Source organism: Electrona antarctica, assembly GCF_951216825.1.
Source record: "Electrona antarctica genome assembly, chromosome: 14".
Lineage (NCBI taxonomy): Eukaryota > Metazoa > Chordata > Actinopteri > Myctophiformes > Myctophidae > Electrona > Electrona antarctica.
The window spans coordinates 33776816-33789315 of NC_136795.1; the positions used below are offsets into that span (position 1 = coordinate 33776816).

General features: G+C 44.7%; 1 protein-coding gene across 6 annotated transcripts in view; it reads left to right on the forward strand.

Moving 5' to 3' along the window:
• arhgap23a (Rho GTPase activating protein 23a) overlaps nt 1-12500 on the forward strand; it is a gene marked incomplete at its 5' end in the record, with an annotated part of 67813 nt that overhangs the window by 28743 nt on the left and 26570 nt on the right. For all 6 annotated transcript variants that reach the window (XM_079521264.1, XM_079521261.1, XM_079521262.1 and 3 more), the window contains 3 exons: nt 6597-6797; nt 9779-9803; nt 10736-10828. In XM_079521264.1, coding sequence (XP_079377390.1) covers nt 6597-6797; nt 9779-9803; nt 10736-10828 — 319 coding nt within the window. The remainder of the gene's footprint in view (nt 1-6596; nt 6798-9778; nt 9804-10735; nt 10829-12500) is intronic.

Here is a 12500-nt window from a genome sequence, read left to right on the forward strand (position 1 = left end):
TGGGTTAAACCGAAATCCTATATACTTCCACCAAATCTGCCCCCTTTACACCCAATTTGTTTCTTTAGGGGCAGCCTTATCTTAGTGGCTAGAGAGGACGTCTGGTAAGCAGAAGATCACCTGTTTGCTTCCAGATTGGTCTATGTGTGATAATAACATTATTATATTGTTGAAAACCGGGACAAAACGGTGACATTTTAGAGTTTTATGACATTATTTTGTCACGTGGACACGGACACGTGGTCTGGTCACCATAGTCATCGATGTGGCTCATGGAGGTGACCTTTTGTTGTACAGTACAGCACAGTACAGTACAGTACAGTACAGTACAGTACAGTACAGTACAGTACAGTACAGTACAGTACAGTACAGTACAGTACAGTACAGTACAATAATCCACATTCAAACAATCAGTATTCAAATCAGTATTTTTCTTTGATTGTTGCCCCTTTTCAGCTTGTTTTATGGATCCTCCCGGTTTTCCTTTTTTTTTTCTTGTGCCGTAGGGTCATTTTTTGCCAGATAAAGGTAAAGGTATGTGTGACTGTTAAGTGTTCTCTCAGGCGCTGCTCAAGTAGAAAACCCTGTTTAACTGACATGACATCACCAACTGTAAACTAGACGATCTGACAGGAGTGGTTTGGCGTGTTTTTGTGCATACACATGTTCATATAGACACAGAGGTGTCGTGAGCTCACACACTCGCATTCCTACAAATGCATACAAACACGCATGCACATGTACATAGAATAGAATAGACTTATTAGCCATTTTCACGAATGCATATTAAATGTTGGAGCTCAGCTCCCTGGGTCAGCATTTAATAGACAGAAACAGTATGAAACATCAATCCTACATATATCCTACTATATGGCTGGCTCAGGGGTAGAGTGGCCGGATGGCAACCGCAATGTTGCCAGTTCGAACCTGGGCTCCCCCAGAGTTAGTGTCGAAATGTCCTTGAGCAAGACACTGAACCCCTAAATTGCTCCTGATGTGCTGGTTGGTGCCTTGCATGGCTTCTGCCGCCATCGGTGTGTGAATGGGTGAATGTAATGCACAATCTCTGTAAAGCACCTTGGACAAAGGCACTATATAAATGCACCATTAACCATTTACGATTTTGGACCTATGTGAGGCATTCTGCCGTTGTTATAGAGTGTTGCAGACAGTGCCGTCCCCTTTCAGAACGACGAGGCACCAGCAAATAATTCCCCATTCATTTTTCCCATAGGTATTTCGAAAAGTATTTATTTAAAGACACTTAAACCCCGGACAAAGCCAACAGCCGAGTTGACAAATCATGACAATAAACAAATGTTTTGGGCCAAACAAATAATTAGAAAGAAGAAAAACAAAAAAGAAATGTGTCAACTCTGTTGGCTTTGTCCGAGGTTTAAATGCCTTTTAAATAAATACTTTTTGAAACGCCTATGAGAAAAACTATGGTGAGTGCCCTTGTTATGCTTTAACCACATGAACCCTAGTGCCCCTATTCTGGGGTGAACACACGGCGAAAATAGCAGATCTACACATGTTGTGAGCTTGCCTTGTAGAGCTGCTATTTTTGGCGAGGAGGTTTGTTTGAGTGGGAAGAAGATAGGAGGGGGCCTAGTATACTGTGTGTAGACCTTCCCATGGGGGTCTATACTAGGGGGTCAACAATGTACTGTATATATAGGGTTGAAATGGTTCAAACTAAAAGCCAGGCTGTTATTTTGGACAGGTGCTATACATTACATTACACTAGCCATATCTCATCTCCACCTGTCTGCCATTTACGATAGGATGCATGTGGACATACAGAGGAAGGGGGGGGGGGGGGGGGGGGGGACATGCCCCCGGGGATGGCTGGCATGACAGATTCATACCTGGAGCGGCAGATACTACAAGGAACTATCAGATTATTTTTTTCAACTTTCACAAGCCCTCTTGTTCCCTCTTGTCTCCCTCGCCTGCCTCCTCTCTCCAGCTCAGGGCTGTTGGTTGGTGGAGCAGACAGTATAGTGGCTCTGTGGATTAAAGTCCAGTCAGCATTTGTAACCTCTCTAAAGCTCCACTTTTCAAACAGGTTGCAGCTCTCAGCTGTTTGAAAGAGCATTGTTCTCCCTGCCGGGGTTTAGCAGTCACCAGAGTCCTGACTGCCACTGCATTCTTCCTACCCTGCTGCTTTGTGGTGGATATAATGAGGAGTGAGATGGCCATGCTGCTAACTGACACTTTGTGTACAGAAGAAGACATGGGCCATATCACTGTGACCTACAAAAGAAAAAAAGACTAAATAAATAATTGTTTTTTAGATTTAAATGTTTTGTTCGTTTGCATATTTCTGTACTTTGGACAGGGTATGACGGTCAACTAGACACTTTAACTACACGTACGATAACAGCGAAAGTAGCAGATCTACCACCTCACAGCGCATCACACCGTGATCTTGTAGATCTGCTATTTTTGCTTTTTTTTTTAAAAGAAAAGAAAAAAAAGAACCCGATCTGTGCCTGTCTGGCACCATCCTACTTGGGAACGATGCAAGTTGGGATTTTGGGTACAATGAAAACCGGCATAATTTGTGCCGAGGTGATGTGGTATTACTATTTGTACTTTAAAAACTTTTGTGCCTTTTGCATCAATCTGTCAAATCAGTCCAAGCAAAATGATAAAGAGAAGCATCTACAGCGAAGCTCTATCCCTGTGGATGACAAAAGGAAACATCTGCAGTGCATACCACATCAACCGCCAAACACTCACTCAGCACAAGAAGCTACCAGGCAGTCTATTATACTATGCTACATCTTCAATATGACATTTTTATGTTCTCTTTTTAACGAAATCATCTGCAGATGTGATTGCTCATCAGCATCCTGCGGCCTGGGGGTCTCCGTGATGTCTTAAAGAGAATCATTGATGAATCAGTGGTTATTATTGCCGTCATATGAGAATGTGTCCAGATCTCAGACTGAGGGCAGTACCAGAGGGCTGCCTATAAATTCCTTTAGGACGAGCTGGCCCAGCTGGGTGATGCCAAATGTCTCCATGTCTTAATCTAGCAGGACGGGACTTCCCTGCTCACTGTCTAGAACTGGTCAACCTCCATAGGAAGTCAACTTTAGACCAGAACCCACAGAAAGTATTTTCCGAGTTCCTTGTTGCCTGTGTTGAACTGGCTGGAAAGCAGTGTGTGCATGTCAGCGCTTTTGGTGCCAGTAACCAGTACCAGACGCAGGGTTTGATTACTTCAAGGTGATGCGTTAAGAAAATGAACAAAGGGACGGATATCGGAGACCATTGTCTCGCGTCCGAGGAGGACCGTTGGCAATGATTGCAGACTTCGCAGAATAGCCAGGCAGACCCACGCATCTACCACTGTGGTGCGCTTCCAGACTGGGCCGGACGGGGAAACTGCGCTGGCTCGGAAACCCAGTCGGCCTCTGTATGTTTGGGGTAATCACAGGGTTTGGTGTTCTCAGCGCCGGGAGGGGCCATGCGGTCGAAACCGACGTGCTGGAGCCTGTCTCTCACTAGGGCCCCGACACCCCACCTCCTCCTCCTCCTCTCATTCTGTCGTTTGCTCTCTCTATCGCTCTCTCTCTCTCTCTGTGCACCCCCTCCTTGCCAGTTACAGAGTGTGTGTTTCGACATGCCCCGAGCCAAAACCGCTCCCACTGAGGAATTCACTCAGTCTCTTCCTTCTTTCACCCTCTTACCCTTTCATTTCCCCTCTTTTTTATTTCCCCTTTCGTTCCCTCGTCGTTTCCATTTGTCACTTTTTTTGATGTATTACTTTACTATACTCTCATCACACTTTATAGATTGCCGGCCGCTGGCCTCCATGAAGAATAAAAATCACACCCGTGGGAAGTGAGGGGCGCTCTTATAATCGTACATCATGATAGGACATGATAGGACCGAAATTGCCAATTTGCTCGTCCACATACATGACGTAAATTCTCCATTCATTGTCAATGGCATTTAATGTTTGTGTTAGGACAAGAAATTACACTATAGCTGAATATAGGAGGGGCTAGCGCCCCTCAAAATAGTTATATGGGGTGGGGGCGTTATTTGACATAACCAGCCAGGCTACATCATCAACCCTCAGAACCTAAAATGGATGTATATGGAACGTAGAAGTTTGTGGTAAAAGTGCAAATGCACATGCGCCGCAAATGCAGGCGAATAGCCATCTTGTAGATATCCTATACTCCTATAGCTCAATGTAGGCAATGTGGCGGTATCCGGAATGCTCGCCTTAAAACACACTCGTTCACCATTTCTTTCCGCCGACCGCTCGGTAGGACGGTTCTTATATTCTTGTATCTGTTTTACTGAGAATTAAGCTTAGAAATAAGTTTAGACTTACTTACATAGTTTTACTGGGGTTATGTTCAGGAATAGGGTTAGCTTTTGGCACCGTTTTACTGAGGTTAAGGTTAGGTTTAACAGTTTAAGCATAGTTTACTTAGGTTACGTTTAGGAATACCAGCCTGAGCAGTTCTGCCGGCTGTACGCCCGGAGCGAGGCCTGTTCATTGGTATTCAATGCAGGATGTGACACACAGAAATCAGTTTTCTGGTTTGTAGTCCATTTGACTGGATGTGGTGGTTGGTCATTCACACATTAGAAACGCTAAGAGAAATGCAGCGACGTGGCCAGCCAAGTGGGGTCAAACTCACATTCACTCACTCACTTTTGCTTTGCCACTGGATGCAAATTTCGCCTCTTGCTAGCATAAAATGGAAGTGCACGGGAGGTGAATATTGAAGAGATTTCCATGTGATGGAGGAAGATGAGGTGGAAGGAAAGGAGAGGAGTACTAGAAGCACCTCTGTGTGCAGCAGACTGGGTTTATTTATAGATGCTCTGTGAGCATCTGGTTGTCCCGCCCCACAGAGCTACCACGCTTCCTGCCTCTAGCCCGCCACTTCCTGTTGTTGGTTAGCCATATGGGCCTACCAGGTTGAAAGTGTGTGTGTGTGTGTGTGTGTGTGTGTGTGTGTGTGTGTGTGTGTGTGTGTGTGTGTGTGTGTGTGTGTGTGTGTGTGTGTGTGTGTGTGTGTGTGTGTGTGTGTGTGTCAGAGAGGGAAACAAGAAGTGAAATAACATACCCCTTGCATTTGAGGCTACTCGGGTTCACCCTGCCCTGACCCCCTGGCATTAAACACAGACAGACTTACAGACATTTTCACATCTTAAGTTAGTGAGGAAGACGGAGGGGAAGTAGAGTCAAGTCACAGTTATTCCACAGAGAAACCTCTCGGAGTTCACTGCACTAAAACGATGCCTCAGGCAGAACACACTAACACAGCTATGGCTTGACCTCAGAGATGACCCCTCCCCTCCTCTGCCCCCCTCCCCCGGGCTTGTTTGGTCAGGTGGTCGTGTTTGACTGACAGATGCGGGCCGTTGGCGCAGCATCGGGGTGACAGTTCTCACGTGTGTTTGTCAGGTGAACAGGCCTGTTGACTCAGCCTCAGCAGTGAGAGCTCTGATGACTAGAGAGCCTGTGGAGATCGCCCCTCATTTCTCTCACTGAATGAGAAGTCCCTCCTGCCCCCTTTGACTCCACTCGGCTATGACAAGACCACGGTCAGCGCTGATTGGTTGCAGGCGTCCATGATTGAGTTAGGCTCTGTCTTCCAACATTCCATAGTTTCTCTCGCTCTCGGAGCGCTCTCTCCTGCCGCCCCTGCCCTGTCTAGACGCGGGCCCTGCCTGTTAGCCGAACCCCATGAAGCTTTTACGGGCTATTGTTTGGTGGAGCCTGCCTTGCGGGGGTGACTCGGTCTGGTAGCTACATCCAGGAATATGTTGTTCATAAGGAAGTTGCTAATAAAAAAACCCCAGCAGTTGAAAGCTGATGTCACCGGCCTTCTGTTCTGAATGAGGTCTAAGTATATACCATGGCCTTTACCCCAGAAAAGAGCGTTTTTGAAACATCATCACATCCATGGAACAATGCACAATACTTTTTGGTCCAGCGTTGTTGTTACTTACCTCGGTCTTTTTTGTGTGTTTTTCTAGCAGCGTCCATAAGTTTATCATGCACAGTATACATCTGCTGCTATGCTCATGCACCTTTATATCATATCTTTATCTCAGGTGTAAATATGCAAATATTCTTTGTTTCTTGTGTTCTTGTCTGATCTCCTTTCCAACTTGACCCCTCTTCTTCTTTCTTTTCTTTTTTTCCTATGGAATAACGATACGATGGGAACTATGCACGGAAACAAATTTCACCCACTTTTTTTACCTTGTAAAGCTGTGATGTGACAATAAAGCTGATTGAATCCAAAAGAAAGTACGCACATCTCTAAAAAAACGTTCAGGTGCTGAACAGAAAGATACGTACAGGAGAAGGAGATGTAGTCACACTGTTTTGTAGCTCCCACAGGAATTTGATTTAGAAGGATGACAACGTTTTGACCCCTTATGGGTCGTCGTCAGGTATAATAAAGCTGATTCTCATTCACAGAAATATACATGTTCTTATTATGGAAATATGTTTTGTAATTCCTAATTAGATACTAATTAACTATCCTTTTTAAGACAGGACATTAGATGCATGGAATCTCACCTGTTCCTCTCTGTGTTCACAGGGAAAGGGGCGGAGGGATGGTCTGTCTTCGACCAGTGACAACCCTCGGCCGCCCATGGCCGGGCCGGGAGGGGAGGGGGGCGGCCTTGGTTGGCATGGTCCCCGGACGCTGGTCCTCCGCAAGAACTCCCAGGGGTTTGGCTTCACACTGCGCCATTTCATCGTCTACCCCCCGGAGTCAGCCCTGCACACAAACCTCAAGGTGAGACCAGCAGTCCACAGCTAATCTCTTACAGTAGTAGGGCCTTTTAAAGTGGATCTGACAAACAGGAGCTCAGAGACAAAGGTGATCTTATTATAGCCAAAGATCAGTGAGACTAAGCTCAATAAAACAAACATGCGTACAGAGTTGTTGAACTTTGCCAGTTACAGACAAAGAGCTGTTAAACAAGCCTCTTAAGGTTTTGTTGAGCAGTCCACTCCAGTTATATTAGGAAACTGAATTATTCCTTTGGTGCGTAGAGTGACAAATTATGAAATATTAATGAACTGAGTCAGAAGTAAATTCATGAGCTCTTACAATCCATCGCTACACGTAATAACCGTTTATGTACAGATAATTGTACCTTTTGTTTATCACCTAAGAAATGCCAAACCCAATTTTCTCCGCCTCAGTTCTTCTGTATCACATCACAGGCCTCATTATTAAGTCTCAGTGAACTCTGCATTGTTCTGTCCCCTTAGTTTTAATAAGTCCTGTCATTGGTCGATCATTCAGTGCTTTGAGGTGTGTGTGTGTGTGTGCGGCCAAGAAGCTACAGATGTGAAATTGAAAGATTGGGGGGGAGGTGGTTCAGGCAGCTGAAACAAGGCCCTTATTATTACGCCACCCCACCATTCTCACCCCAACCCGACAGCAGCTGCACATAGAGAGAGAGAGAGAGACAGAGGCTCAATGGGATCTGTTGTTGTCTTAGCCTGGTACCACTCACTGGCTGCCTGGTGGTACCAGCCCGGGTCAAGACAATAGTCCCACTGCTCCCTCTGGGCTGTGGCTCTTTAGGCCTCATCTCACATGGTGTGGGAGGCAGTTGGTGCCACAGCGCTGTCCTACGTATTCGAAGAAGATGCTTTGTCGAATTCTCCCAAATCACAGTGTCCCATTATCAGAGAGTGGTGGGTGATTCAAATCTTGACACTGGCTGCAGGGTTGGAAATTACATTTACTGTACATTGGATTCAATGGTCAGTGTATGATCTGTATAATACTTATATCTCCATATTTAAATTTTTTATTAAAAAAAAATACCTAAATGAATTATTAATTCATTTAGTAATTACTATTACTATAAATTGCCGATCTACTATGTTGCAGATCAGCTATTTATGAACTTCTTTGAAGGATTTCTCCTATAGTGATATGGGGTTGAAACTACTTGTGTCTGTAGTATTAACAAGAGCTTGTGACTAAATAATGACATTGAAACACGTGTTCTTTCCATTTCCTGAGCATTAACAGTTTTGTAATTAGGTTAGGTTTCCTCCCTAAAGTAACAATACTGTACACTCTTGACTACAGAATGGTGCCCAGTGGTTCTCAACATTTTCAATCCGTGACCCCCCAAAATAATCATACTTTAACTGAGGACCCCCAACCTGATAAGCACTTGGAATGTAGCAGTTCACTTGATTACATTTTGTTTGACTCGGTTCCACAGATAAATATTGTGCAAAATAGTGCAAAATAGAATTTTTTTGCCTCTTTCTTATATTATTTGCCAATTTGGCCAATGTTTGACCAGTTTTTAATAGCATTGTTTGCTGATTACCTTTGATGCAGTGATGGTATTTTTCATTAGGTATTAAATAAAAATCACACCCATGTGAAGTGAGCGCTGCCTTTTATCATGATGTTGATGTATGATGATATTGTATAGACATTAGACACAGTAACCAGAGTAACTGTGCTGCTACAGACTAATAGACACAAAGTCACATGTTGGAGCAGTTAGCACCGCTCTGGGGACCTGGGGGTCCCGACCCACAGGTTGAGAACCACTGCCTGCCTTAGCCTATGCCTGCTACTCTCTCTCTCCACATCATACCATGTCTTCTGTCGTCCCAGACCTGGTCAGGCTGGGCTGGTCAGTCAGGGAAGCGTCCCTGACAGCACACACTATTCTGGGGTCGGCAGCCCTCCTTTCTCTGCACGTAAACCCCCCGCCATTGTCCCAGCAGCCAGGAATGAGCCCACTCAGCGCAGCCTAAAGCCAGGCAGCAGTCAGGCCACCATGCCCCTATCCCCAAACTGTCCACTCAGCTTAGAGTGTGTGTGTGTGTGTGTGTGTGTGTGTGTGTGTGTGTGTGTGTGTGTGTGCGTGTGCGTGCGTGTGTGCCTGTGTGTGTGTGCGTGTGCGTGCGTGCCTGTGTGGATGGATGGAATGAACGGTGTAATGATAAAATCTCCCCCACATTAAGTGGTGGTAGTGCTGCTGTCGTCATCTGCCATCTGCGGCAGCTGCATCCACTTGCTTCAGCCCATGACATTATGACCTCATTATTACCTGCAGATTGTTGAACCTGAAAGGCGGTCTGTGTGTTTAACTGAACTCCAACATTAAACGCTCGTAAAGAGAAACACATCTGCCCCTCTGGCTTGGCTTAGGGGGATGCCAGCGATGGCACTGGCATGCTTGGAACGGTGTAAAAGCACAAGAGGGCGGATATTGTGAAATAATAGAAAGGGAGATTTAGGTTTCTCTAGGAGGACTGCTGCTGTGTACTCGTCTCATTAATAAAGAAGCTCATAAGAAACTATACTCAAGAATATAGTGCTGATATTCCCTTTTTCCATTGATCTTCAAGAATGTGCACCCATCAGCCACAGAGACTACTAAGACTCCCCCTGAGTATAGCATGCCTTCACCTATAACGATTTTTGAGGGGCGCTAGCCCCTCCTATATACAGGTTTAATGTAAACGCCATTGACAATGAAGGGAAAATTTACGTCATATTGTCCCTCATTACGTCATATTGTCTCTTTATTGTTAATGGCGTTTAATGTTTGTGTTGGCGCTGTTTGTTTTACATCACCATTACATCACCTAATCAACATGAGTTAGACTTTAATATATTAGAGCCCCTCACTTCACAGGGGTGTGATTTCTTTGTTCTAGATCTAGGTTGAGTTGTGTTCAACCAGCGTATCAGTCATGATGCTCTCTCTTTCTGTGCCTTTGCAGGATGAGGAGAACGGTAATGGAAAAGGTAAGCGCTCCCTCTCTGCCCCTCCAAGTTCATTAGTCCACAGCCATATCGGCACGGAGAGCGTTGACACTATAGTACTGTGGTTTTCAACCTTTTTAACCCATTTTGACCTGAGATCAGATTCTAAAAATGTCTTCTACATCCTGACAGTTTCCTGAAAAAGCTATGTTTCTATGTCAGTCGTTCTTCGATTTTTCAAAAATAGCAGACCTACAAGCTCGTAGCGCGCCACTCGGTGGCGCGCTATGAGCTTGTAGATCTGCTATTTTTCAATAGCTAAAGCATAACGTAATGCTAACACCAAAAGGGGTTCCCGCCCAAAATGGGTTTTAATGCCATGGCCCATTATTTATTTGGTATATGAGCCACGGACCACCATGTGATGACATTTTAGCCTCTAAGACCCAAAACTAAACAATATTTTGTTGTTGGATCAGATTTGGTCCACAATAGATAACAGACAAACGTTGATCAAAATAACAATTCTACATTCTCTAATTGTGTAGACTTATTTTAAATTAAGTAATGAAGTTGTTGGGTCCATTTGGTTACCAACTCTCCATCATTTAGCTGGGGACCACCTGGAACCCCCTCAAGGACCACTGGTGGTCCCCGGACCACTGGTTGAAAACCACTGCTATAGTGACATCACTGACTAGGACCTCTGTGGTTCCCTGTCTGTCTCTCTGCTCTCTTATGTTAGCACACAGCTCCCTCTGCAGGACTCTACTTAGTACTGCATCTAAAGTAGCTTCAACTCCAAACACTCCTCTCAATTTCAATTTTTGTTATAGTTGTTTAATATATATATAGTTTAATCATAACATCAAAGCAAGTGACGGTAGACATTTTCTCACAAGTCGTTGTTTTATTGTTGTGCATGACCCTTTTTGTTTTGCTTTGCTTTGCTTTCCATTGTTTGTCACGGATAGGGTATCAGAAAAGTCGTCTGGAGCCGATGGACACCATATTTGTGAAGAATGTGAGAGAGAGAGGTCCGGCCCACCAGGCTGGCCTTTGCACAGGTAAAGGCAGATTGAAGCCCGATACATGCTACTCCGATAGCCGACCTATAGTCTCACAGCAGTCGTGAGATTTTAGGTCTGCTATACGTTGTGAGCTTTTTGGTTGCGTGTGACGGTGCCGCATTCGGCTGTGGCGTGCGACAGCATAAACTACCCTATTGGCCTGAATATAAGAGTATGTCTTTTTTCCAATGGAAATATCCTAAAAAAACGAGATTGTATTATAATCAGGGACTAAATCATTTGACATTCAATGTTATTTTTCCACAAATGAGACTTGAAAAATGGGGGTTGTCTTATAATCAGAGTCGTCTTATATTTGGGACAATACGGTACTAGGCCTGAGACTACAGCAGAGGCAGGAACATGGGCATGCTGATTTGTCAGTGGCTCTGAGCTTTTTGAGGATCAGGGCACACTCTGGATTAGAGCACACTAAACAAACATGGCAACCGGTCCCCTGCCATGTTAAGTGGTCATTATTTTAATGATCAGTCAATTGAGTGTGTTCCGGCTTGGATCAGTGGAACCAACGTAGTATACGTTAAGGTCCTATGTATTCGTATCATAAAGACAACAAATGTTTTTGATGTTTTAAAGAACAATGCCATGACATTGTTTTATTTTAATGTTATATTATCATTAAAAAGTGTTTTGCTAATAATTTGGGGGCCGGCCCACTTGCAAAACCCTCGTGGCCCACCAGTGGTCCCCGGGCCCACAGGTTGAGAATCACTGTCAGATTTGCATGGAATGGAAATATCTGGGCCAGAGCATCTGTGTCACATGATGCTGCAGACATGCATCTGTGTCACATGATGCTGCAGACATGCATCTGTGTCACATGATGCTGCAGACATGCATCTGTGTCACATGATGCTGCAGACATGCATCTGTGTCACATGATGCTGCAGACATGCATCTGTGTCACATAATGCTGCAGACATGCACAGGGGCTCTGGGTGGGGGGGCGGGGGGGTACCAGGTACTGTAGGGGGGGGGGGGGGATTGGGGGGTGAGACGAGACCAGGCACTGTAGTGTAGAGTGATATTATTGGTTAATACTCTTCCCGCCCACTGGTTTATGTAAGGTGATTCTATTCCCTCATATGAGCCAACTTAAGGACAGTGCACTTATTTATCCATTTGTAACTCAGAGTAGAGAGTGCAAATGTAACCAAATGGACCTAAGCGTCCGTTTAGTTACATTTGCACACTGTCAGTCAAATTAACACTGTGTAGTATATGTGTATTTGTGTGTGTGTGTGTGTGTGTGTGTGTGTGTGTGTGTATATATACATAATGCAAAAATTGTGCGTGAAATTCTCCAGTGCAGCATGAATGTGACGGAGCTTGTCAAGTTTTCTTGTTGTGTCTTGCTGTCGAAGCGACTCGAGACAACATTCCATTCCTAACAGCCCTGCCAAACCAAACCAGCACTCCATACAAAGCAACACATTTAAACACAAACACATCTGAAATAACACATGCCAATAGTGCATGTACATTAATCTATGCACGCACGCACGCGCACACACACACACACACACACACACACACACACACACACACACACACACACACACACACACACACACACACACTTCATGATGTGTAAAGTTGGGTATAATTGAACACAACTATATATACATATAAGTTAATAATATAGACC